Source organism: Alosa pseudoharengus, unplaced genomic scaffold, assembly GCF_046254945.1.
Source record: "Alosa pseudoharengus isolate Yale_2024_CS ecotype anadromous, Long Island Sound unplaced genomic scaffold, YU_APseudo_1.1 YU_APseudo_1.1_scf_22, whole genome shotgun sequence".
Taxonomy (NCBI): Eukaryota; Metazoa; Chordata; class Actinopteri; order Clupeiformes; family Clupeidae; genus Alosa; species Alosa pseudoharengus.
In genome coordinates, this window is record NW_027468680.1 from 15346812 (window position 1) to 15374013 (window position 27202).

The following is a 27202-nucleotide window of genomic DNA, read 5'->3' on the forward strand; positions in this document are numbered from 1 at the left end:
ACACACACACACACACACACACACACACACACACACACACACACACACACACACACACACACACACACACACACACAGCAACATTTCCAATTTAAAACATCTATGGTTCACTGATATTGCAGTAACTAATTGTGGACACATGCCTTCACACCAACATTCCATTACAACACCAAACCAAACCAAAGTATATACCAGCTAAATGGATATCTATCACTCACACACACTCTCAGGTCACACACACACACACACCTGTCCAGCGCCTCTGCCACAAGAGGGGTGAGGACCACATTAACGGCTCCTTTGACCTCCACGATGGCGGTGGTCCTGGTCTGGGCCAGGGGCTGGTCCACCGTCCAGTCCTCTGTGGTGGTCTCCTCGTCTGTGTTGTCCATCGCCCGCTTGTCCAGAGGTGTGTAAGGCGTACTGCACACACACACACACACACACACACACACACACACACACACACACACACACACACACACACACACACACACACACACACACACACACACACACACACACACACACACACACAGAGGGTCAGCCAGACACAAGCACACACACACACACACACACAGAGGGTCAGCCAGACACACGCACACATATACACACGCACACAGGAGAGTATTGTGTGAGGTTGAAGCTGATGTTTGTAAATCTCCGCTAAAGGGGGAATGATTTGGATGGAGCAAGTGTTTACCTGCTGCAGTCCCCCATCAGCTGCACTCCTCTGTCCAATAATGAACTGGCAGAGAGACCAGCTTTCACCATCTTTCAGGAAAACAACAAGCACACAGAGAGAGAGAGAAAAAGAGAGAGAGAGAGAGAGAGAGAGAGAGAGAGAGAGAGAAGACATCCAGACAGTCAGACAAGTGTTTGTACTGTGACAATACTTGCATCCAAACTGACTTTATTTCCAAGCTAGCATTTACTACAGGATTGACAAAAGACATGCATTCATCTTGATCATTGTTTAAAAGGCAGACATTTTTGTGATATTTAAGATACAGATATTTGCTCTTAGTACTATCACTATGTGCTAGATCTTGAAACACACGCACACCAACCTTAAAGGAGGGTATGGACAGCTGATCAAAAGAGGCCGAGCTCTCCTCGCTGGTGGGAGTGTCCAGATCCAAGGGGCGGTGCAGCGACGACTTTGAGGTCCTCTTATTGGTGGGCTGCTTGACGGACCAGTTGGCAACGTGGTAGTGCGCCAGGTAGCTTTGGTAACACGCCATGAGGTGGGGCTGGGTGGTGAGCAGCCCCTGTTCGCCGCGCTCGGTCTCCACGGAGACCGCCTCCTCCTCGAGCGCGAGCGCCGAGACGAAGGACGCCTGCGAGGTGTGGCTGGGCAGCGGCAGCGGCCGCGGGTCCGAGGCGACGGACAGCGGGCCCTCCACGCTGTGGTAGATGGACGTGCGACTCTGCACCTCCGACATGCACGGCGGCGGACACTGCTGCTGCCGACGCCGCCGCTTGCGGCCCGGGTACGTGCCGGGCCCCTCGTCGCTGCTGATGGGCTCGAACTCCTCGTTGGCCGAGAAGTAGGCCTCGCTGTCGGCCACCGACATGGACGAGTCCACCGAGCGGTACTGGTGGAAGGTGCTGGAGTCGGCCGACGGCGTGAAGGGGAAGGAGCCGTAGCTGCGGCGCTGGCGCGGCGAGTCCAGCACGTTCTCGTCGCTGCGCGACACCTCGCTGCTGAACTGCACGCCCGACGACGCCGCCGCCTTCTCGGCGAACACGGCCGCCGACAGGCTCTTGGTGCTGCCCAGCCGTGCCGACTGGACGGATGACTGGCGCGTGAGCGGCGAGCGCAGCGGTGAGCGGAGAGGAGGCCCGTCGGTGGCCAGGGGCTCGGGGGGTGACCCCATGATCCTGCAGGTGGACACAGCAACAAAGGCTACTTAACACAGCAACAAAGGCTACTTAACCCATTCGCGCTGGATGCTGCATGACGCAACATTGACCCTCCCGCTGGATGCTGCGTAGCGCAACATTGACCCTCCCGCTGGATGCTGCGTAGCGCAGCATGCTTTTTATTTCATGTTTCTAGGTGCTACAGAGGCTTAGATATGAAATTTTGGTAGATGTTGACAATTTTTAGTATGTTTTCAGAAAACCCTCAGGAAATAAGGTTATTTAGTCTAGAATGCCATAGGATTCTATAGGCGTTTTTAGCAGGCATTTTAGGAGTAAATGGGTTAACACAGCAACAAAGGCTACTTAACACTGCTCCAACAAACACCAACTGAGTCTTCTTCCCATTCTGTCGATGTGTGCATTGTGTGTGTCCTGTCTGCTTGTCTGCCTCATCTGTGCTAGTGTATGTATGTGTGTGTGGTGTGTGTGGTATGTGTGTGTGTGTGTGTGTGTGCGCGTGAGTGTGCGCGTGTCTGTGTCCGTGTGTGTGCCTGTGTCTGTGTGTGTGTGTGTGTGTGTGTGTGTGTGTGTGTGTGTCCTGCTGCTATTCCTGTGGTCTGTTGAGAGGACTGATGTGTGTTCAGTCAGTTAGTATAGTATACGTGTGTGTGTGTGTGTATGTCCGTGTGTGTGTGTGTGTGTCCGTGTGTGCGTGTGTGCATGTCCTGCTGCAATTCCTGTAGTCTGTTGAGAGGACTGATGTGTGTTCAGTCAGTTAGTATAGTATACGTGTGTGTGTGTGTGTGTGTGTGTATGTGTGTGTGTGTCCGTGTGTGCATGTCCTGCTGCAATTCCTGTAGTCTGTTGAGAGTACTAATGTGTGTTCAGTCTGTTAGTATAGTGTAGTACAGTGAGGACTTTAGAATGGTAGAAATGATGGAATGTGCCAGTGCTAACTAGGGTACATGTTTGTGCATAATGACAAGAAAGAGAAAAAGACTTACTCTGTACTGGGGGTGGGGCTATCTCTTTCTCCAGCCAATAGGGGCAGAGCAGCACTGGAGGAGGAGTTTTCCTCTGAGGAAGAGGCGGAACTGTGAGAACGCTGGGGCACCTGCAGGCTCAGGAGCTGTTGGCTCTGCCTCTCGCCATTCACCAATGGGGCAGGAGAACAGGTGTCTCTATGGATACCAATACTCTTACCTGCAAACCAGATCAATCAGCATTAGCCTTTGAGAAATACCAACCAATCAGCATTAGCCTCAGCAAAAAGCCAACCAATGACAGTGGGATAGATAAATAATGCTATGGTTTATGGTCATACCCTCTGAAAGCTTGGGAGTCTCCTTTGTGACGATCAGCTCTCCAGGGTGCAGCAGTGATTGGCCGTAGCACATGTCACTCTCGGCGCTGGTGCAGGAGAAGGCGGAGCTCGAGGAGGGAGTCATCTCGTCCAGGCGGAAGAAGTCCACACCGCCCGAAGAGCCGGCGAAGAAGCGGCAGCCGCCCAGACAGCCACAGCGAGTCCTGGTGCGCTTGAACTTCTCATCAGGCCACAGGAAATATAACCTACATCACAAACACACAAACGTTAGACAAACACACAAACACCAGACACATACAGACATGGCACACACACACACAACCTCCAGTGCTGCTCTGCCTCTATTGGCTTGTCATTATGCACAAACATGTAGCCTAGTTAGCCCTGCACATTCCATCATTTCTACCATTCTAAAGTTCAAGAGTGCAGCACGCACATCCAAGTAGTTGAGTACTGGGTGCTGGACAGGAAGGCACAAGCAAGTAGAAGAACGTTCAGTCCGCACAGACGTCTGATGAAGGGCCGGGGCCCGAAACGTCACATGTTGTGATATAGCCTAAAAATAAAAAAACGCTAAGGAGCAGCTTCTGGTGTGCGGACTCAACGTTCTTCTACTTGCTTGTACCATTCTAAAGTTCTCACTGTATTACACAGATAGACACTATACTAACAGACTGAACACACATTAGTCCTGTCAACAGGCCACAGGAATAGCAGCAGGACACACACACACACACACACACACACACACACACACCTTTTGGTATACGCGTCATGCAGCTCCAGGAAGCTCTTCTGCACTTCATACTTGGCAGGGTGGTCAGCAGCCAGCGCGATGTCGGCCGTCACCAGGTTAAAGGTAACGGAGCCGGCCTCCAGCCAATGGGAGCGGCGCAGAAGAGGCGGGGGCAGGCCCAGGCGCGCCCCCTCCTGCTGCTCGATGAACTGGCTGATGACCACCTCGTGCAGGGCGGCGCTGATGCCCTCCCCCACCGTGGCCGTGTGCAGATTACAGGTGGCCACACGCACAGCGCCCGTCTGAGGGTACACAAACAACAGGTCAGACACACACACACACAGACACACACACAGACACAGACACAGACACAGACACAGACACAGACACAGACACAGACACACAGACACAGACACAGACACACACACACACACACACACACACACAAACCAGAGATAAAACACAGATACACACAGAGGGACATGTCCCTGACTAACATTGACATGTATTGCAGATGCTGTAGTGTAGTAAGCTCATATAGAACAGAGGTATTCAAAACAAGAGGTTAACGGTGGTTCTACATCTGTAGGCCTACACTTGCTCTCTCGTATGATGGAGGTGTGTTTGTGTGTCTTACCTTTATGTTGGCAGCACAGCCATGCTCCACGATGAAGAGCTGCACACCATCCATAGACAGGCGGGTCATGGTGTACTTCAGGTCCTCAGATGTTCGACATGGACCAGGCAGGGTTGTTGACTACAAACAGAGACAGACACAAAAAATATTTTGTTATGACTAGTACTAGTATTGATTCTCCATCTTGTGCGTCTTGTGTGTGTGTATGTGTGTGTGTGTGTTACCTTGGCGTCACACACTCTGCGGTCCACTCCGTGTTGGCAGGTGACCGATGGCTTTGGCTGCTCCAGCTGGAACTCCCGTGACATCACATGGAACACAAACGCCTCGCCCCATTCCAGTAAAGAGGCACACTACCACACACACAGACACATTATACACACCCTAAGACTCCCAGTTGCACAATTCAGCACACTGTAAGACCTCCAGTGGAATCATTGATTTAACAATGTCAAACTTAATTTGACTAGTCTAGGGGATGCAGGACTATGAAAATTCAATTTACTTGCCATTAACCTATTCACCTTATTCCGCACGCAAACATGGGGGCGCTAGCTTTGCCCACATTGTCTCCGAACTTCCGATTGAGCAGTACATCCATTGCGATACATTGAGATAGCAGAGCTCTATCGAGGTGACTGGCATCATATATTATGGGTCATCATAAAGTTAGGAACGTCTATTTAGGATTTTGGTGACTTTTCTGTTATACAGCTTTCCTATCTGAAGTTAGGAAAAAACTGACTTTGGAGCGGCTGTTCTGTAAGTTAGCCTCTCTATCCTCTTCTGCCGTGTTATCCCAATGAAGCTAACTAGACGTAGCTAGCCGACCGGAAGTTTAAAGACAACGTGGAATTAAAAAAAATGGGCGGGGCTGAATAAGGTGAATATAAACTCTCAAAAGTATTTGAAAAGGCAGTGCAGAGTAAATAGAGTAGCACACACACCACTTCTCTCTGCAGTGGTAGCACACAAATCCACATACTTCCACACACCAATGTAAACACACTCCCCCTCATTCAAACACACACACAAACACACATACACACACACACACACACACACACAAACACGCTTGCTGTCTTTCATTCTTTAACACACACACACACACTCCCTGTCTTTCATTCTTTCACACACACACACACACACACACACACACACACAAACACACTCCTTGTCTTCAATACATACACACACACACGCACACACACACACGCAAAGACACACGCACACACACGCACACACACACACACACGCACACACACACGCACACACACACGCGCACACACACACACACACACACACAAACACGCTTGCTGTCTTTCATTCTTTAACACACACACACACACACTCCCTGTCTTTCATTCTTTCACACACACACACACACACACACACACACACACACACATAAACACTCCTTGTCTTCAATACATACACACACACACGCACACACACACACGCAAAGACACACGCACACACACGCACACACACACACGCACGCACACACACACACACACACACACACACACACACACACACACACACACACACACACACACACACACACACACACACACACACACACACACACACACACACACACACACACACACACACACACACACACACACACACACACACACACACACACACACACACACCACACACACCTGTGGCAGGGTGACTCTCCCAGTGAGGGCTCCGGCCTGCATGTCGATGAGCCAGGCGTACTCCAGTGTGTCGCTGCCTGCGGGCAGGCCCTCGGCGGAGAACATGGCGTGGGCGCGCATCTGCAGGCCCGACAGACTCAGGTGCCCGTCACGCAGCACACCGTCCACAGAGGGGCGCTACACACACAAATCACACACATACACACACACACACACACACATTACTCTTTGTGGTATTATGGGAATAACTCGACATGGTGTCAGAAGTGAGCGACTTCTTCGGCGTTCAAGTTTGTCATCTATCTGCCAGACTGTACTGTGCGTTTACATCTTACATACATCAACAGTCTAGAACATTTACAATATGTTACCCATTAAAAATAACATATTTCCAACACACAGACACACACCTGGTAGTTGTCACTGACAAAAACATGTAGTGGTGAGAGGACCAGCTGCAGAAAAGTCTCCTTGTAGGTCTTCTTCATCTCAAAGCAGAGGCGCTCCATAAAGCCAGCTGGACCCTCAGGCCCATCACTGCTGCAGTGCTGTTGTACACAGAGAGAGAGAGAGAGAGAGAGAGAGAGAGAGAGAGAGAGAGAGAGAGAGAGAGAGAGAGAGAGAGAGAGAAAGAAAAGAGAGAGAGAAAAGAGAGAGAGAGAGAGAGAGTTATGAGTGTGTAGTTACAAGGAACGCCAAAAGAAAAACATATGCGCAACTGGTGCACACATGCCTAGACAATACCTGGAAAACCGATACAAAAACTTCACACTGTTAGCTTCCTTCTTCCCCTCCCAATGGCATGCGCGTGTGTGTGGGGAGGTGCGAGTTCCCCTCTGCCACTGAGCATGTCTAGCTCGCTCTATTTAAGCCTCACAATGTTATCTTACAATGAGTTTCAATGAGAGTTGTGCAAATGCAAATCAAAGAGGTGTGTCATAGGTGTGTAAATAATAACAATAAGAAATTCAACCAAGCAGTGGTATAAACTGTACTCCACACAGGCATCTGCGTACGTATGTGTGTGAACATGGATATGTGTGTGTGTGCGACTGCATGTATGTGTATGTGTGTGTGTGTGTGTGTGTGTGTGTGTGTGTGCGCATGTGTGTGTGTGTGTGTGTGCGCATGTGTGTGTGTGTGTACTGACTATGGGTAGGTGTCCGTGCACCCTGTGCAGGTTGATGAGGACGGTGATGTCCCAGGGTCTGAGGGAGAGCGGATGGGGCGTCTCCTTCTCCTCCACGGTCCCCGTCCACCCCAACGACGACGAACATGAGCTCAGCACGGGGCTGGACCCACACTCCTCAAAATCGGTGTACATGTCGTCCTCGCCAAAGTAGTTCTCCTAACCAGACACACACACACACCAAAAACAGACACCAAACACACACACACCAAAAACACACAACAAAAACACACGCAAACACAATGCATCAGTGGAGTAGGTAATGACACCATAATGAAGGACAAAAAAAAGCAGGACAGCTTGAAGAGGTGGAATCAGAAAACTCAACTCATTTAATTTGCTCAAATGTCATGGATTTAGGTGTGTGAGTGTAGGTGTGTGTGTATATATATATATATATATAAATAAATAACATATACATATACATATATATATGTGAAAGAGAATGTATGTGTGTGCATGTATGCAAATGAGTGTTAAATGCATGTATGTGTATTTATGTGCACATGCGTATGTGTGTATGGTATGTATGTGTGTGTACCTTTATAGAGATCAGTGCCTGCAGCAGTGGGCCGTAGAGAGTGATGTGTGACTCAGGACTCAGCTCCATCTCCACATGCAGCTTATCAGGAGGCAGCTCACTGGGGTCAGAGGTCATCCGTGGGGGAGGGGGCGCTGGAGGGACCTGCTCTGGTGGCCTCAGAGCTGAGAGCATGGACTCCTCCATCTCCGACACTGGACACAGAAAGACCCGGAAATCATTATATTTTTATGAAGCATATCAGAGACTAAAAAACCCACGCAGTCTTCAGAAAACGGAATGCTACCAAACCAATCACTAGAGCTACACTGTGTTGAAAGGGGAGGGAAGGAGAGCCCAAATCATTTGGGAGAACAGGAACATAAAGTGAACAGGAGCTAAGAGCAGAGTTTTCATTTTATTATGCACTTTAAATATTAGTGCTACCATATGGGCTGGGATTTATGCTGCTATCATCTAATGAGAGCATCCATTTCCTTGGGTGAATTACACATCTGGCAACCCCTAAAGAGCTCGGAGTGGTGTTTAGGCGATGGTTGTAAAGAATCACTCACGAGACTGCTTGAGCTGCTGGTCGGCTTTCTGAGGGTAAATGGGATGCCAGGTGTAGTCGATGATGAGCAGGAAGTTTGGGACGCTCCAGCAGTCCACCCAGCCAGCCCTGAAAACACAAACACACACACACACACACACACACACACACACACACACAGACAGAAATTGATCATGAGATATGCATATGCAAAAGTACACAGTGCATCTATGAAGCATCAGTAAAACAAACAAAACTTGTGAATGTGTGTGTTTGTGTGAGTGTTCTTACTCGGGCTGTGTGATGTTCCTCCAGCGGGCTTTGCTTGTTTTGGGTGGCGCCCCCTGGTGTCCCTCCGGGGGCATGGAGTTGTCGGGGGTGCGAGTGGCCTGGTAGTCATTGGCCAGCGTGAGCAGGGAATAGCGGCTGGGGTGGCAGTCCGGCAGAGAAAGACGCATGTCTGTGTCTTCTGACTGCAACACACACACACACACACACACACACACACACACACACACACACACACACACACACACACACACACACACACACACACACACACACACACACACACACACACACACACACACACACACACACACACACACACACACACACACACACACACACACACACACACACACACACACACACACACACACACACACACACACAGTTATTTTGAGTGCATATACATGCATGTAAATATGTGTCAAAATTAGTCCATGCAGGTGTGTATGTATATTCTGTCATGCACTGCTAATTATTCATTTAAATAAGAACTTGACACAAACTGACTAGACAGAAATTCAACAAGTATAAAAATATGTTTAAATATGTCATTGTGCATGTGTGCATTTACATATAGGCGTATGCCTTATGCATACATAACATACCTTAAGGCGGAAGCAGGTGTTGCATGTGGTGGGGACAAACTCATTGAAGGGGAGAGTGAAGTCAATAGTCAGGGTTTCTCCACATGCAGCCAGATAGACTGTAGGAACAAGGGAACAAAGAGGGGTGAGAGAAGGGAGGGATGAAGGGAGAGGGAGGGAAAGATAACTTCAGTTTAACTCTGTAGCTGAGTGGTCATGTTCAGGACTTCATGAACCACTGACAGTTTGCAGATGTTTGCAGTGACATCATGACTCCTACCATTTTCCTGCTGTTTGGTGGAGCAGTCAATCCAGTTGTGCTGATTGGCCGCCCAGATCATCTCAAACTGGTGGAAGAGGACCTTAAACGTCCAGGAGTACGGAACGAACGAGTAGATGTCAGGCTCGCTGTCACTGGCCCAATCCTGGATGAGATCTACACACACACACACAAAAAATTTTTTTTTTTTTTTTAAATCACCAAAACTTTCGACTTTCTCAGAAAGCAGAACAACACTGAGCAGTTGTTCAAGCGCAAACAGGAAGTCTCTGTCGTCTCAGGAAGTGTACTTAAGTGTGAAAAGAAATGTGACTGTGTTTTGGTACTGCATGCTCTACCCGAGAAGAAGTTCTTCTGTGCCCAGATGAAGTGGTAGGTGGCTTTATAGACCTCGATCTCACACTGCCAGGACTGTGGCATGTTCCACACGCGCGGGTAACTGGCCTTCACATTAAACTGTGGGGGGAGTGCAATCACACATGAGAACACAGAAGACCCAGAGACAGCACAGACACAAATAAACACATGAATACACACACAAGTAAATGCCTTAACCTTTCGTCAGTTTACATGCTGCATAGTCTTTTAAGTGGGGCCATACACACACACACACACACACACACAGGCAGGCATGCACGCACACACACTACTCACCAGGAGTATCTCGGCCTCCAGCAGAGTTCTGTATTGCATACTGCTGGTGGTGTCCACGTGCAACAGCTGTCCCTTAATGATGGGCGAGTAACCTGGGAAGGGAACGCAATGGACAGGACGGTGTCATCCCGCTGCTCAGACAGAAGCCAGAGCAATGATAATGTCCAGTAGCTCTGGGCATCCAGTTTGGAGACAATATGGCATAACATTTAACAATGAATGTCAAAGCACAGATGATGGACACAACTAGAGACAACATTACCAGCAAGTAAGAGAAGGATATATATATATATATAGAGAGAGAGAGAGAGAGAGAGAGAGAGAGAGAGAGAGAGAAAGAGAGGGAGGAAGAGAAAGAGAGAGAGAGAGCATTTCTACCATCTTCTCCAACAGTCATGGGGATGTTCACTTCCAGGTATGAGCCGGCTCCCACATTCACATGGATAGCATTGGTCTCCTGTGGGTCAAAAATACGCCAGTTATGCTGATTCAACTTTACTTACCAGCTCGCAAAAATTGTGGCCTATTTAATGAACTAGGCCACACCACACTACAAGCACTGGTGGGTTAGCGGATGAGCACAACAACTGGTGGGCTAGTGGATGAAGTCAACCTCAAAGGTCATGTTTCTCAAGATGTTAAATAAAATGCTACAAATTACCCAACTGATTTCTGCTGTATTGCACCATGTGACATGTCAATAAATGAGCAAATATCTGCATCACTGCCCCGTTCTCATTGCATGGTCTCACAAGCGCGCTCTACATGATACAGCTACAGTGCTGCAGATATACACATTAGGGCCCAATAGTGCATTCTGTGAGGGAGTGAGTGAGTGAGAGAGAGAGAGAGAGTGAGAGTGAGAGAGAGTGTGTGAGTGAGAGAGAGTGTGTGAGTGAGAGTGAGAGTGAGAGTGAGTGTGAGAGAGAGAGAGAGAAAGAGAAAGAGAAAGAGAGAGAGAAAGAGAGAAAGAGGAGTCAGTGTGCATGTACCCTGTTTTTGGTGAAGAGCAGGTCGATGGTGGCGTCTGCGATGATGTTCATGCGCAGCTCGAAGGCCAGGATCTGCCGTGGCTTCCCTGGCGCGGCCACCTCACTCACTTTCATTGCCTGGTAGTCAGCGGGCAGGAAGAACTTCCACAACGAGTCCCTGCAGAGGGAATGCACCACTTATTGCGCGGGGTGTCTGCTGTGTGTTCTGCTGTCTGATAGTGTGTGTCTGTCTCCATATGAGGTGTATATTACCTGTAAATGTGTGTGTGAGTTCAGCATTTGTGTGTGTGTGTGTGTGTGTGTGTGTGTGTGTTTCTACATGTGCACAGCACCTCTGTCTGTCAGCCCATGGTCCGTAGTTGAAGTCTGTTCCTTTCCCACAGACGATGTCCAGACCCCAGCAGGGAGGGAGGTCCTGAAGCTGGGTTCCCTCAGAACACACGTCTGAGTCCTGCTCCTCAGGAACCAACCCTGAACACACACACACACACACCAATGTATATCCCACAAGGATCTATCCACTGACATATCTGAGTGAAATGCACATTCCCACTTCAACACACACAGTTCCACAGGGACATTACCACTGACCACATGGACCAAATGCACAGAGACGAAAACAACACACCTGCACAAACACACTAACACACACACACCTGGTTCATCCTGGTAATAATAGATGTCCACATCGTTAGACTGCAAGACTACAAAGCCTTCTCCCATGAGTCGCGGTGGCCTGGAGGGGGCAGACAAGTCTATTAGCCCAGCCATAACAAATAATTACATGTTCATTACAGTCAGTTACAAATCAATTATACCTAATTGAGGTTCAGCACAATCCAGTCATGCTCCAATTAAACCATACTCTCTCTATGATAATTAACAGTCTATTGTAATTGGCCACCTCCTGAGTCTCTATATGGCAACTGATGCTCCATCTGTTTCTGTCTATGCCCTGGAGCATTAAAAGCTACTAGGGGTATTCTGTATAAACATTGCGGGAATAGATAGGGTGGGAACATTACAGGATACCCCTAGACCCTCCAAAACATGAATGACAATGACATGAAATCAAAATCTGATTTTGCATAAAATGTGAAAAAGTCTGACAAAAAAGCCTTTGTTTTCAGATGCAAAGCAACATCTTGACATTCTCAGGTCTCCATCAGTTTGAACCTTGAAGTGTGCACAGTGATTTGCACCTTTTTTGAAGTAAATCAATCTTTGCCTTTCAAACATCTGCTACACAGTTCACCCAGGCAGTTAGCATAAAACCTGCCAGCAATAGATAGATACTTTATTGATCCCCAAGGGGAAATTCAAGGTCTCAGTAGCATACAGACATCACACACAACATGCACTAAGTAATATACATATAAGAAAACTCTGCTGTACAATAGAAACAGTAGAAGATAAACATGATACTAAAGTACTAAATACTAAATATACTATAACAACTTAATCAAAGGCGAGAAGGTGAAAGGTCAAGTGGTAGCATGAGGTCAAAGGTGAAAGAGATACGGGGGTCAGACTCACTCGTCGTTCTGCAGGCCCAGGTAGCGTGGGCTGGGCACCAGCATGACGCGCACGTTCTCCAGGGAGCCTTTGACGATGTGCATGAACTGGTCCAGGTGGCTGCTGGGAGGCTTGGTGGTGTACGTGAGGAAAGCGTCATCAAAGTTCACGCACAGGGTCTGGGGCAGGTGGTGGTTCCCAAACGCAACGCGTCCCTAAGAAAGGGAGAGGGCAAGAGAGGGAGCGAGGGGGCAAGAGAGAGCATTCTTATGGTGAGATGTAGTGTACAGGCTTCAGTGAAACAATGGCCTTACGCTGTGTATTACAAGCATGCATTCCAGTCCATATGCTTTTAAGGCGGAACTTACTGTGCTGATGTTGAATTTGACCACGGGGATGAGAGACCTCCAGGATGATGAAGGGTCCTGTGCTTCAGCTTGGATATTGACACTGATAAGCCAAAAACAAAGAGGTCAAGATAAGAACAAAGACATCACGTGACCATCTCAATATCTCTTTTAGAGGGCAGTAGGCAGTACAGCTACAGGTCATGTATGGAAAGGACATGCTCCTGCTGTCTGACCTGTCCAGAGGCTTGTCCAGCTCCTCTCTGCCCTTCTCCTCATCTCTGTTGGGGGGGATGAGAGTGGGCTCCAGGCCAAAGGTCTTCTGTAGCCGAGCATACAGGTCCGTTCGGTTGTACACGTGGAACTCAAAACCATTCACCGTCACGTACAGACGCGTCTCCGCCTTAGGGTCTGCAAACCAAAACAAACAACATGGCCACCAATTAAGAGGGTAGGATGGGATCGTGAGCTCACTGAAACACGACCAACAAGGTGACTGAAAACCTGAAACGTGATCCCGAGTTCAGTGGTTGACCTAAATATGTCTACAGGATGCAGCAACTGACAATGGATATTTCCTCAACAACCTGTTGCCTCCAGATCACTTGTTCCTACCCTGACATGTGGTTGCATGTGTGTGTGAGAGGAGGAATGTGGGAGGAAAAAGACATATGGAATCTCACCATGTTGTTTTTGCTTGGGGTTGTACATTTTCCACCAGCGGAATATGAGGAAGCCATCTTGTATTCTAACACAAAAATGGAATAGATCACACATATTCATAAAGCTATTTCAGCATTATCAGCTAGGCAAAATAGAACACACTGTGTTCCATGTTGCAAGAGTAAACACAGAGTGCGCGTGTCATGCCACTATGGAATGCAGTAGGTGGGGTTACCTAATAGACATGTCTTCATCAATGTAGTAAACATCTCTGAACATGACCTTCCCCGACAGCACGGAAAAAGAAAATGAGCCTGTAAAAAAAAAGAAAGAAAAGACACACATAAGCAGCTCTTAAAGAACCATGAATGTTAGCAGGAAACTAGGCAGTAACATGTTACATCTAAACGTGCATATCTGCATGCCCACTAGATTTATGACTCCTTACATGAATGCATACCATCACTCCACGATCATCATAAGTACTTTAGGCATCTACATAACGCATTATATACATGTACACTACACTTGAGAGTTCACAGTACCGATGTGGATATATCCCTTCTTGTACAGCTTGTTAATGATGAGTGTGAGGATGAGGCCAATGTTGCGGGAGTTGTAGTAGGTCAGGTAGATGATCCATCCGCAGGACAAGATGGTAGCTGCAGAATAAAGACACACACACACACACACACACACACACAACACAGTTAGAGACACACTCTTGTCCATGTCAAATATTGCCCCTCCATCAAAAACAGTCTGTGCCGCATCCTTCACTCTTCACACACTTACCCACTAACAGCCAGACTGAGTTGGAGTCCCGCTGGTTGAGGTAGTCCTCCAAGTCATCCAGCCCATAGGGCAAGGTGTTGTTGGGTTTGCTCGATTCCATCTCCACTCCAATCTTAGAATTGAGTGAACATAGAGAGGGACATATGGTGCACACACAGACACAAAAGCAAAAACGATTTAAGCACCTGATCCACCAGATTAACACACACAGTCAAGTTATACCAAAGCAATGACACCAGTTATATATATTCACCATCCAGCAGGACTTAACCACGGCCCAGAAAGCTACATTTCTAAATGAAGCCAGCCATCTCTGGTGTCTTGGGACAAACAAATGTGTACACCTTGGACGGCATTTTAGAAAATATGTTTCTGCTTCCTATCTTAAACGACGTTCATTCACATATAAAGTTCACACTTAAACACCAAACAGCAACCTAACAAGGCATCATAATGTGGTGTACTGTAAGCACCAGAGTGCTTTTCACACATCTGTTAACCTATATTGTGTGATCCTAAATAAAGATGCAGTTCACGTCACAAAAACTCACAGACTTCGACCAAAACGGTAAATAATTCTATATGATTTATATTATATTATAATTATATATATTTTTTTAAATCACACACAAAGTATTGGCTCCAGCCAAGAAAAATAGATGGCCAAAAACATGGCTTCAAATGGATGCAGATACTGATGCACAGTGCAGACTGAAAACAAAGCCCATGTTCTCTCGCAGAGCCCACACACAGCAGATACACTGAAATCCTTTGAAGCTGTAGCGGGCCCTACACACAACAGTGCCCACACAGACAATACTTACAGACACTGCCTTGTATGCTGCCCTGTATGTCCATGTATGAAATATTAAACAGTGTCAGCTGCCCAGTCTCTGTCAGTCACAGAGTGGCCAAAATCTTCTTTTTTTCCACACATACCAAAATCATTTGAATGTGTATGTGTTTGAGAATACCCATGTGTTTTTTTGATTGAGAGGGAGATTGTGTGTGTTTGAGAATACACTATGTGTTTTTGTGATGGAGAGAGAGATTGTGTGTGTGTGTGTGTGTGTGTGTGTGTGTGTGTGTGTGTGTGTGTGTGTGTGTGTGTGTGTGTGTGTGTGTGTGTGCGCGAGTGAGTGAGTGAGAGAGTGAAAGAGAGAGACTCAGTAATAATCTTTGCTTTAGTGATAATCTGCATCTCAGTGTGTACAGTCATGTGAAAAGGTGATCCTCTTAACAGCAAGACGGGGAGAATAAGGGCTGTTAGTGTGTGTGATTTTGCTGCACTGGGTGTGTTACGTTGTGTCGCAGTGGCAAAGATATTTCTGAGGTTTAATCTACCAGCTAACCTAGATGCTGATAGTGTGAGTAACACTTAAAGCTACTTTTAGTTTTGTTTTCTTTACTGCGCATTGGACATGGCATTCAATTATTGTTGTTTGAGGCATGAGCCTAAACACATCTCAGACTCCAAACTACGCTACACAATGTGTCCTTATACATAATAATTCTAAGAACGAAAATTGCAGATCAGTGTCACCATTCATCACCATTCAAAAGGAAACAGTCAACCTCTGTTTAAAAGAATCAGCTGTCAAATGTTCTGATAAATCTGCAATGAGACAAACTTTCCATAACAGAATCCATAAAAACAAATCAGACTACACTTGTCTCTTGTGCATCTCACTGGCCAGGTTGTTACAGGCTTCCAAAATCTACTCTAGGGAAATACCTAAGACATAGGTAGGCTACTTCAAAGATCAGGATCACAATCAAAACAATCAATGAGTATTAAATCAAAACATCTACAGCCATGCCAAAACGTTGGTTGTGCTCCACATAACTCGTGATCTTCAGTAGAGAGATCACAGCACATAGGACAAAGGCATTAAAAACAAATACTGTGTATGCTACATTGTAACGTATTATGTTATAACGTGGATAATATAATCGTCAGTGGAGGTGATTTTCATAACAGTCTCAACTGGCGGGTGAATGAGTGTGAGTGACGGTGCCAGCTTAGTTGAGGGCTTAGCAAATCAGCAAATGGACAACAACAAATCACACAAATAATAACGTTACACTTCAGAAAAGTTGCTGACAATAAAATCAGTAATGTGAAACGAGAAGGAATGCGTTCTTGACAACACCGGATTGAAAAAAACAATGCGAGACTACCATTCAATTTCGTGATGGCTTAAAACCATGTTCTATGTGCGACGTATGAATTTACCCTCTGCAGGGAGGTCCATTAAAACGGTCAGAGGTCTGAGACAACATGAAATCAGTAGGCCTACTTTACCTGGAATCAGCTAACTTAATGGTTAACGAATTCAGTTGTGTACCAGACAATCAATGCAGCCATACTTGGTACTTTCACCAGTTTGCAAAGCAAGTTAGCTAACATTAGCTCTAAACTCAAAAGCTAATGCAATGTTGAAGGCACTAGCCTACAGCATGATACATATTTAAAATACGTGTCAAGTTAATGAGCGTTCTGAATAGCTACCGGGAACTGAAAAGACACTGAACAATAAGCATCCTTGGACAGCGATTTGTGTTGTCAATTCAGCAGGTGTGCTATGCACTGACGTTAGCCAGCTAGCTTCGACAGGCCGCACCCCAATGACTTCTGACACTTCCACAGGCAAATTCAACACGTTAAATTAAAAGAAGCATAGCACTGACCTCAGGCCATTAAGTGGGGAAGAACGTGTCTATCTGATATCCATAACCTCGAGTTAGGCAGGTTTCGTATCCCCTCACACAGCGTCACATTCATATCTCATGTCCCACACAGCGACGGCTCTTTTCCGGATTATTTACATGTAGAATGTCTGCGCTTCCTGCTGCGCGAATCACGTGCACAAACACACCAATAGGATGTGTGTGCTGAGAATACCATCAGAGAATGTCTAGACGGGCTCTGATACCATCAAAATAAACCGTAAATGACACAACGGTCAGCCAATAAAATACTCGTTCTCCTATTAATGTTATAACAAAATTGTAATTTCTTGATTTTCACATTTGAGCGTTAAAGAGCTTTTGGGTTGCAATGCTAACTCGCTGAGAATGTCGCAAAGCATGCTGTTCAGTAAGCAAAATACATCCACGTATTATTTTTTTTATTTCATTACACATTAAATAAAATCGGACGTGCATAAACAATATACATTTTTAGAATCACACATTCTGTCGTGTATCAATAATGTTAAGTTAATAGACATTGTGATTTTTTTGGTTTGTAGTTAATCATGTTAAGACCAACAGTATCACAATCAGTATTTGTTTCAAAATATAGGCTCTGGTCGTTCAGAAAAGAATACATGTGTATTCACACCAGAACACATACACACATTCACCATTAGTTCACTCCAAATGAATGCCAGTCACTGATAGGAAAAAGACAGCTGTAAAATAACTAATGAATGGGGGAATATCAAACTTTTCTTGAAACCAACACAGTAATACATTCAGGATTTTAATCAGTCTATTACCTAAGGTCACATGTAACCCAAACTCCAGTTGAGCAGGAGAGGACAGAGATGTGAAGATACAGTATTTTTTCACTGTTTCTGTACAGTCCTTTGAGCATACAAACACACAACATTACTAAAACCTAACCAGAGCATCGATAGGTGTTAGAATGTGAGCAGATTTTAAGAATGTACATTATGTACATATGGCCATTTTGATATTCCAAACAAAAAGAAAAGTACAGGGTTGAAAAACAACCATAATTCTCATCTTGAGATTCCACAAAGCTGTCAGCAGACAACATACAATTCACAGTGTGCAAAATCAATCACAAATGGCTTCAAAATAATACAAATAATACAAATATGTAAACACATAAAATGGCTCACTTCATGCCACAACAAGTTTGCCAGTTACACCTTAAACTTCCTGATTACCATCAAGCACATATAGTAACTCTAATGGCCTCAGATAGAATGCCACTGTCAATCTCCAGAGCTGTTAGCAGCACATTCATAGTCAACAACAAGTGACAACCATATGGAAGGCATCCTTCTGATATGAAGACACAATCGTGTTAATACTGCCGACAGAGCTCAGAAGTTCATGAGAAGGTCGCGCTCCTGCACACTGGTGTAGAAGGGCTTGCCAAACACAAAGGAGTGAAGCCCAGCCCTGAGTTTCTCTGCCAAGGCCATGACGATGTTCAGGTCGCCCTCTACGGTCAGGTCCAGGTCAGTCTTCAGGCTTCTCAGGGATCGGAACGGCTTCTTGCCCTTCTGACTAAACAGAGAAAATAACAGCCACCACAGTCAACTTACTGCAAATGGACAACCAAAGAATCGCTTCACTCTATCAGACATTTTAACCAGAGGAGATTGCATGCCAAATAGTCATCATATGCAATAGCTGACATTTAATTACTCGTACGACTTTGCAACTGATTGAATTAATCGATGAATCATTAATTATGAGTTCCAACGAAACAAGAGCACAGTTTTGCAACAGTGCTCTCATTTTGTCTTGAGTTATAAATCTAGCCCACTCATGCTGCTGACGTAAAAAATCAAGTGAGATCTGGAGGGGTAATCTGTCTATGTCATTTACTATGTGCAGCATTTGGGCATCACGGATATAAGCCCACATCTTTGCATGTAATTCAGTGAGAGAGGAAGTGAGAGAAAAAGTAATTTGGCGTCACTTTGAAGTATCTAAGTTGCTGACATGACTAATCTTCCAGTGGAATGTGTGTGTGTGTGTGTGTGAGTGTGTGTAGTGTGTAGTGTATGTGTGTGTGTTTGTGTATGTGTGTGTGTGTGTGTGTGTGTATGTGTGTGTGTGTGTGTAGTGAGTGTGTGTGTGTGTAGTGAGTGTGTGTGTGTGTATGTGTGTGTGTGTGTGTAGTGAGTGTGTGTGTGTGTAGTGAGTGTGTGTGTGTAGTGAGTGTGTGTGTCTGTGTATATGTGCGTGTAGTGTGTGTGTGTAGTGTATGTGTATGTGTGTGTGTGTGTGTGTGTGTGTGTGTGTGTGTGTGTGTAGTGTGTGTGTGTGTGAGAGAGAGAGAGAGAGAGAGACTCACGTCTCATCCTCTATGTAGCGCAGCAGTGTGAGCGCTTTCCTGTGGAGGAGCAGCAAGAAGTGGGAGAGATAGACATTGCGCAGCTGAAGCCCTGGTTTCAAATGGAACACCTGCAGGAAAAACACACAAACACACACACACACACACACCATGAAATATTGAATGTGTGGAAAGAGGGCAAGAATAAAGTTATAACATCACGAGGATTGCCTTACCTCATCTATAAATGATCTGACCAGTGTGTCTTTGTGCATGACATCCTGGAATATGTTCCTGCAAGGTCAAACAGACAGGTAAAAATATATTACTTTGAACAATAAAAATATTCAACAGACTACAAATATCTGAAAATGGTCTAATATCTGAGACAAACTATGCAAGCAAATGTACTCTGAAACTGACATTATATAATCATCTGTATAAGATTTTTTAAAGAGGTTCATATGTCTGTAGATCATTTTAACATCCCAGGGAGACTCTTGATGTAAAAGCTATCTAAAACATAAAAGCACTTTTACAAGGTCACATAACTCTAAAGTGCTCAATCAGAAGCAGGACTTCAGAGAGAGAAGAGCAGGGATGTGTGTGTGTGTGTGTGTGTGTAGTGTGTGTATGTGTGTGTGTGTGTGTGTGTGTGTGTGTGTGTGTGTGTGACAACACTAGCGGTGCTGGGCGGCCCGTACTCACAAGTCAGGCGTGAAGGAGTCGTGCGGCAGCGTGAGGTTGTTGTCAGGCCCGACGAGCTCCTCGCTGGGGGCGCGCCACAGGGCGCTCAGCTCGGCCTGCTGGTAGCGGCGCTGGTGGTACGTGTGCTCGTGGCACGGCGGCATCTGTTTCACGGTGTTGATGTCCACGTCGATGTGTGTGGTGGGGTACAGTGCGTACAGCACCTGCCGGTACGGCAGCACGAAGCTACCCGTGGCATCCTGCCCAGGGGAAGAAACAGGAAAGTCCAAGTCCCCACAGATGGCGTATAGAATAGAATAGAAAAAACAAAACAACAGCAACAGAGTCAAGGTCAGCGGTCAGCACTGTGAGTACACACACACCCGACACAGCTTGACTTCTCAATACAAAAAGTAAATGCTTGCTGGCACACCGATACAACTGTAATATCAACAAACACTACAGTTGTGTTTACAAGTAAAAGCCAAAGTCTGATATTTTTAGTCTCTCTCACTTACACAAATAGACTCTCTCTCTCTCTCTCAAAGAGAGAGACAAATAAATACACACACACACACACACAAACACACACACACAGAAATACACACTCACCTTCAGAAGGCCCTGCACAAACAAACCACTATCGTATCTGCAGGATGAGCCGTCGGCTTGGCAGAGGCGAGAACATTTCCTCTCAGTGGGGGTGAGGAACAGACAGAGTGTCAGCACCATCTACAGGAGAGCAAACAACGGCGGTGACACTGTCAGATCGTATACAAACCTCTGAGGGTGTGTGAATGCAAGAGAGAAATTGTGTGTGTGTGTGTGTGTGTGTGTGTGTGTGTGTATATATGTGTTTGTGTGTGTGTGTGTGTGTTTACCTTATTCACTTTTTCTGGGTTGCTGCCAACTACCATGGAGCAGCCACAGGTCTGTAAGTGAGAGCTGACGGCCCTAAAACACACATTCTCATATAAACACAAACTATGACTGGACAACTTGTGGGTCCATTCTAATCTCTCAACAACACATGCACACACACACACACACATACACACACGCACACGATAAAAATGGAACCACACACACATTCTTTGGAGACACAGCTAGTCTAAGAATGCTTACTTCTTCAGGAAATCCTCAGGACAGCTGTCTCCTATATCATCATCATTTAGCACAGTGTCTTTAATCTGTAAAAAAACAAACAAGTAAGCACTACCTAATCAAAATCAACCTGTAAAATTCAACCTAATCAAAAAACAACAGGAGAATGTTACAGTGTTACTAGTTGAGCTTATTGGTGCATGCCTGGTTGTAACCTGTGTATGGGTAGATATGAGCTACTGTGTGAGGAGAGGAGGTATGAAGGGCAGACACTTACATCAACTTCCTCCGGTACGCTGTGAGTTTTCATAGAAGACAGGAGCTCGATGATGGGTATGATCTCAGAAGTCAGAACAGAGATGATGTTGAAACCCTATAATAGGAACAAATAAAGACACATTAGAGTCCTTCGCATCTCCAAACCCCAACGACGCAATGGCCTTTGTCACTGTCATTGCCTATTTCATACACCATATCATACCAAACACACACACTTGCCTTCTGCATGCAGATTCGAGCCTTGCGTATGATGTGCTTGAGCCGCTCTACACACACGTTGTGCAGGGGCAAGTAGAAGCCCAGTTCAGTCTGTGGTAGGATAATCGACAGGGCACAAGTGTTCTTGTCTCCCTTCAGTTCCCCGTCGAAGATCAGGGATACGATGAGAACACCTTTCTCAGCCAGAACAAAAAACTTCACATCTACCGCACCACTCTCTGCACTGCGGAGGATCTCTCCGTTCAGCGTGTGATTGGCGAGGAAAGTTACCTCGCCATCGCTAAGCAACAGGTTGAAGTCGGGGCCCGGCTGCTTTGGGGCCCAGATGTGGCGCACACGTGGACCCAGGATGTTGTCCCAGTAGGCAAAGGTGGCGGCCAAGAGGGGACAGGGGCCGTCCACCGTCACTTCTGTCTTCGCCACAGCTGGTGACTGTGGTGGACAGCCAGATGACATGGTGGCCTCACAACAACATACACACAGACCTCTTCAGGGATTAAACCCCAACGCCTTGTCTTTGTCGTGCAAATCTTCACCAGGCAGTTCTTTCCAAACGCCAGGAGAACATGCAACAATGATATCCCAGGAGCATTTTCAAATCTGCAGGAAAAAAAGAGATTCTTACATTCAGCTTTACAGGAAGTAGGTCCAAAACAGTATTTGCCACACTAAAGTGACGGTCGGACAGAGCGATGACAATTTCAAATGTTTCCTGATGACCCCCGTGATCTCGTGACATTTTAGTTCAGGATAGGTCAATGGTTTATGGCGATGTTACCGTTCTCTTTAGAGTGAACAAAAACATCCAATCATATCCCTTCCATATGTAAAATACTAAGTATAGTCTACATATTATTCTTCCATATGCGTACTAAACATATTGTAACGATGTAGATTTGGTTAATCAACTAACGCTAGCGTCTAGCGATATATTCTCTGACAGACAGGAGGTTGACGTTAGCGTACCTTGCTAATGTTAGCAGTAAGCCTGTAAACATCAACAGCTGCACAGTTTAGTCTCCTTTATCAAAACAGTAGCCTACTGAGACTAATGAAATGTCATCGTAGCACAAACGTTGCAGCGTTAAAACAAACAAAAAAATAACAATACCTCAACAGTCCAGATACCTGATACTGGAACAGTTTACAAGGTCGAAGAAGAAATCAAGTATAGTTGACTCGACAAAACAATAGTAGATGTCGCCCTCTATCGATGACCGACAACATAACCTGTCTTTACTGGAGTTGTCGCAGTGAGGCGTTGTGGTGCTGCATTGGGTTCTGCATCTCTAAATCGATATTCACTGATACGCACTTAACTCGGAGATTGTACCAGTGCCCTTGTGAACAACTGAAAGTAGCCCGGTTGTGAACGCTAGGTGTTAAAGCCACACCCCCCAGCCCATGTCATGTGGAAGACACATTTATTCACATTATTAGCACATCAGAGGGGGGGGGGGGGGGGGGGGGGGGGGGGGGGATAAGTCAAGATAATAGAAACAGTGCTACAATGCCTGGTAGCCTGATAAACATGATTATAATGTTATGTAGGCCTTACCAAATGTATACCGGCAGCATGTCGAGGTAGCTCCGTGTCTTTGTGTTTCTTGAATTTCCCCTGGGGATCAATAAAGTATCTATCTATCTATCTATCTATCTATCTATCTATATCATTTGAGAGATATTTTACATGCTGAAGTTTAAATTCCATCAAATATATCAACATATCATAACACCACATTCTCACTAAAATACATTGCCAAGTTTTAGGCCTGTCTATGTTCCTGCATAGTTTTGAGCCAAGGTGTATCATTTGAACTTACTTGAGACAGCATGCACTCCTTAAGATCTAGCTGTGACTTAGATGCACCTGGGAATTTTCCAACACCATGATTGCTAATTTGCATTTCAAAAATATGCCTTTCTGTGTAAAGAATTTCCCAGGTGATTCTTCACATGGCCATCAGATGAGGGAGGCATTTACTGTTGTCATGGTAACAATATAATAGGACCAATAGCAACACTCTCAGACCAGCGCCTAGCAACCGTCTCTCTGTACCTCAACAGAGCAGGTTATACACAGCAGTATCAGAGAGGTGTGATATGTGGATCTGACTTCTAATCCATTTAAGAGTATGCATGTGTGTGAGAGAATGTATGACTTTCACCATTTACATATTTCCCAAATGTAAGTCTTCCTGCTTTATGTATGTAGATTATTTATGTGAGTGACTTTCTGTTTGAGAGAGAAGGAAGGGAAAGAAGGATGGAAGGAAAGTGAGTGAGAGAGAGAGAGGGGGGGGAGAGTGTGTGTGTGTGTGTGTGTGTGTGACCCTTGAAAGCAGACTCATTGGTCTGATTAACGGTTGTCATGTTTGCTCTTTGCATAAGCTTTATCTCCGCTAGAAATGCCGTTATCTCTTCATAATTACTCTCTGGTGTGGAACACTGGATCTGCACTAGAACACCCCCCCCCCCCCCCCATATCTTTCTCTATTGCTTCCTGTCTAACGCCTTCTCAAAAATAATTCTTGCAAATCCACACACATAAATTCACTCAATACCTTGGACACATAAATAGCATAGAGAGATACACACACACACGCACACATCTAAGGTCAGAGAGTCATTCATATAGCCTCCATACTGTAATTGGGCAGTTTTACATAACTTCAGATTAGATTAATCAGGCACAAGGCTGGAAACATAGGCGGCTGGTTGAAGACAAAAAGTGATACACAGGGCTAGAAACAGACAACTGGAAATAAAACCATATCACGAAAATAATGATTTGTCAATAACAATAAAAACTTAAGTATGACCAAAAACTATCACCCCATTCTCATATGCAATGATCCTTAAACAACTCTCATCTATGAACAAAATATTCCACTAAAAGGAAACATGTAAGTTGAGTTGAACTATTTCAGTCTCATCAATAAAATGCATTAAATTGCTCAGACTATAAAGTGTATTAAATGTGAGACAGTGCAACAAAAAAACTATCCTTGCTTTCAGTGTGCATTTTGTCAGCCACTGGAGAGAAAACGACATGCATGGCCAGTCCTTTTGTAGTGAATTCTGACACCAACAACCAGCTTTCTTTGAATACATGCTGGAGAAATTATGAAATACACTGGTCAAAACAAAATTACATAATTATCTGACCACCCACCCCCATCCCCCCCACACACACCAACACTGTGAAACCAACTGTTCATGATTCAGTCAGCCTTTATAAAGACTAATGGTACCTTCTAAAGCTTCACTACAGTGACTACATTTCAAGCCTAAAAGGTCAGGTTGTCATCTAATTTGATTCCGACTGGGCTTTTCCACCGTGTTGAATGGCTGATGTTTTGTCGGTGGCAGGTGACAACGGGTCAGCTCTGTCCCCTTGATCTTCATGCCCTGTGCGTTCCACTCATTGATCACTCTTCACATTTACCCTCACGCCAGCTGGGAGACCCTCCACCTCTCTCCTCCATCAGTCTGGTTCAGAGAGAGAGAGAGAGTGAGAGAGAGAGACAGAAACAAAGAGGCAGAGAAAGAGAGAGAGAGAGACCCTCCACCCCTCTCCTGTAACAGTCTGGTTCATAGAGAGAGTGAAAGAGAGAGACAGAGAATGAAAGAAAGAGACAGAGAGAGAGAGACAGAGAGAGAAAGAGATAGAGAGAAACAGACACGTCCGTCTCTATCACTAGCATGGCGCTTCACTAGGCTCCAGTCATTAGCGGCGAGAGCTTCACCTGCGAGATCCCACAGCGCTGCGGGGGGGACCTTCCACAGTGGACTCCCAGCAGGACCGGAGCACTTGAGGAGGACAGGCTAGGGCTCTGGCTCATCTGTCTGGGGTCGTCCTGAATGTCGAGGGGGATACGAGGAGGAGGGGGGATTCATGGCCCACATAGGTTTGACACATCCAGGCCTCTCTGCTGTCTAATCTACGCCCTGTGTCCTGTCGTGTTTAATTCAGTCTGCAGCAAGCTTCTTTAACATTCTTTCGTGACACTTTTGTCTTCTATGAAAAAAAAATATGCAGTCAGCCTTTGGCCTCCTGATAGGTGGCGAGAGAAAAAGATTATTGCTACCTTGTGCAGCATCTAGAAGCTGCTGATGACAACTGCCAAGCTGGGTGGCTGGGTGGGAGCTTTTATGTGACTGTGTTTGAAGAAGACGTGACCTTGGGTCTTACTTTCGAGGATGACCCAATCCCTTAGTTTCGCTGACACACACCGTGTGTGTCATCAGACGTCTCGCTCTGTGTGGGAAGGGGGGGCGGGCAATTATCCGGCAGATATACGGCCCATGACCAATCCTAGCAGGTGTGTGGACAGGGTCACTCACGGCTATGTGTGGGAAGCTGTCAGCTCGGTGCACTGATTCGCGACAACGGCGAGCCATTGCTGCGGCAAGAAGTCAAGGCCTTCATTTCAGCAAGTGTGTCTGTGTCAGTTTAATCAGCGCAGCGTCTCTGGGGCGGGTGCAAATGCACAACCAGGTGTTCAGTGCCGCCCCTTTCTCTGCTGTTGACAGCTGTGATATTTCTCTGTGTGCGTATGTGTGTGTGTGTGTGTGTGTGTAAATCTGCGGGTGAATCAGGCTGCTTTCACTACAGCGTATGATTGGGAGACAAATGACGCTGTAGTAAAGGTATCCTGGAATGTATTCAGAGTTAGCCGCATTCATTCTGCCTAGCCTCAAAGGGCTGTGAAGAGGAGGAATGACCTTGTGTGACTGACACATACACACAAATACAAACACTCATACTCTCTCTCTTCTCTCTCCCTATCTCTCTCTCTCACACACACACACACACACATGCACACACACACACAGACATGCTCAAACAAAGGCAGAAATATAAATACGCACTCAGTCAAAACGTCTAAACTGGAGACGCAGCCGACACATCATTACTCGGCTCAGCGTGAGACACATTCAGCAAAACACACCATGTAATTGACTGATGTCCACTGTCATGAGCGCCTCTCAGGCGAAGGCATAAATTGGGTTGCCGGAGAGAGTGTGCTTGGCAGTGGCTTCTCTCTGAAGATGCACACAAACAGCAGGGTGAGGGATGGGGGGTGAGATGTCGTGTTCATACATGTAGCGATGGGTCACATCCAAGATGCTGGCCTTGCTGGTCAGACCTCCGCACTTGGAGGGTGCCTCGTTAAACACTCGATTCGGCGGCACGGCCTCGTTAAGCCGTGGTCTGTTTGTTGAGGCCCCTCGTTAAGGGCCAATTCA

The 27202-nt window shown here is 46.0% G+C and overlaps 2 protein-coding genes across 22 annotated transcripts in view; both read right to left on the reverse strand.

Moving 5' to 3' along the window:
• kiaa1109 (KIAA1109 ortholog) overlaps positions 1–17432 on the reverse strand; it is a 54945-nt gene extending 37513 nt beyond the window's left edge. For all 20 annotated transcript variants that reach the window (XM_076300732.1, XM_076300731.1, XM_076300730.1 and 17 more), the window contains exons 1-30: positions 17311–17432; positions 14620–14731; positions 14370–14486; positions 14060–14138; positions 13845–13909; positions 13398–13572; positions 13183–13264; positions 12836–13029; positions 11956–12035; positions 11632–11770; positions 11300–11456; positions 10686–10764; positions 10308–10399; positions 9992–10109; positions 9654–9809; positions 9395–9492; positions 8790–8971; positions 8521–8627; positions 7967–8160; positions 7387–7584; positions 6647–6784; positions 6237–6413; positions 4791–4919; positions 4567–4686; positions 3951–4231; positions 3194–3438; positions 2874–3072; positions 1071–1884; positions 704–774; positions 250–423 (exon numbers count right to left, since the gene is read on the reverse strand). In XM_076300732.1, the coding sequence (XP_076156847.1) occupies positions 250–423; positions 704–774; positions 1071–1884; positions 2874–3072; positions 3194–3438; positions 3951–4231; positions 4567–4686; positions 4791–4919; positions 6237–6413; positions 6647–6784; positions 7387–7584; positions 7967–8160; positions 8521–8627; positions 8790–8971; positions 9395–9492; positions 9654–9809; positions 9992–10109; positions 10308–10399; positions 10686–10764; positions 11300–11456; positions 11632–11770; positions 11956–12035; positions 12836–13029; positions 13183–13264; positions 13398–13572; positions 13845–13909; positions 14060–14138; positions 14370–14486; positions 14620–14719 (4760 nt within the window). In that variant the 5' untranslated portion in view covers positions 14720–14731; positions 17311–17432. The remainder of the gene's footprint in view (positions 1–249; positions 424–703; positions 775–1070; positions 1885–2873; positions 3073–3193; positions 3439–3950; positions 4232–4566; positions 4687–4790; positions 4920–6236; positions 6414–6646; positions 6785–7386; positions 7585–7966; positions 8161–8520; positions 8628–8789; positions 8972–9394; positions 9493–9653; positions 9810–9991; positions 10110–10307; positions 10400–10685; positions 10765–11299; positions 11457–11631; positions 11771–11955; positions 12036–12835; positions 13030–13182; positions 13265–13397; positions 13573–13844; positions 13910–14059; positions 14139–14369; positions 14487–14619; positions 14732–17310) is intronic.
• A 311-nt stretch (positions 17433–17743) lies between these two features.
• c9orf72 (C9orf72-SMCR8 complex subunit) lies at positions 17744–23138 on the reverse strand. Of its 2 annotated transcripts, none has more exons than XM_076300734.1 (10): positions 23061–23138; positions 21950–22549; positions 21729–21824; positions 21473–21537; positions 21229–21301; positions 20960–21079; positions 20369–20607; positions 19897–19954; positions 19682–19791; positions 17744–18885 (listed from the first exon to the last, which is right to left on the reverse strand). In XM_076300734.1, the coding sequence occupies exons 2-10, from the start codon at positions 22403–22405 to the stop codon at positions 18699–18701; spliced, it is 1404 nt and encodes a 467-aa protein (XP_076156849.1). In that variant the 5' UTR covers positions 22406–22549; positions 23061–23138; the 3' UTR covers positions 17744–18698. The 2 variants fall into 2 exon arrangements, with proteins under 2 accessions (XP_076156849.1, XP_076156850.1); XM_076300735.1 differs by lacking the exon at positions 23061–23138 and adding an exon at positions 22916–23016.
• Between the last annotated feature and the right edge of the window lie 4064 nt (positions 23139–27202).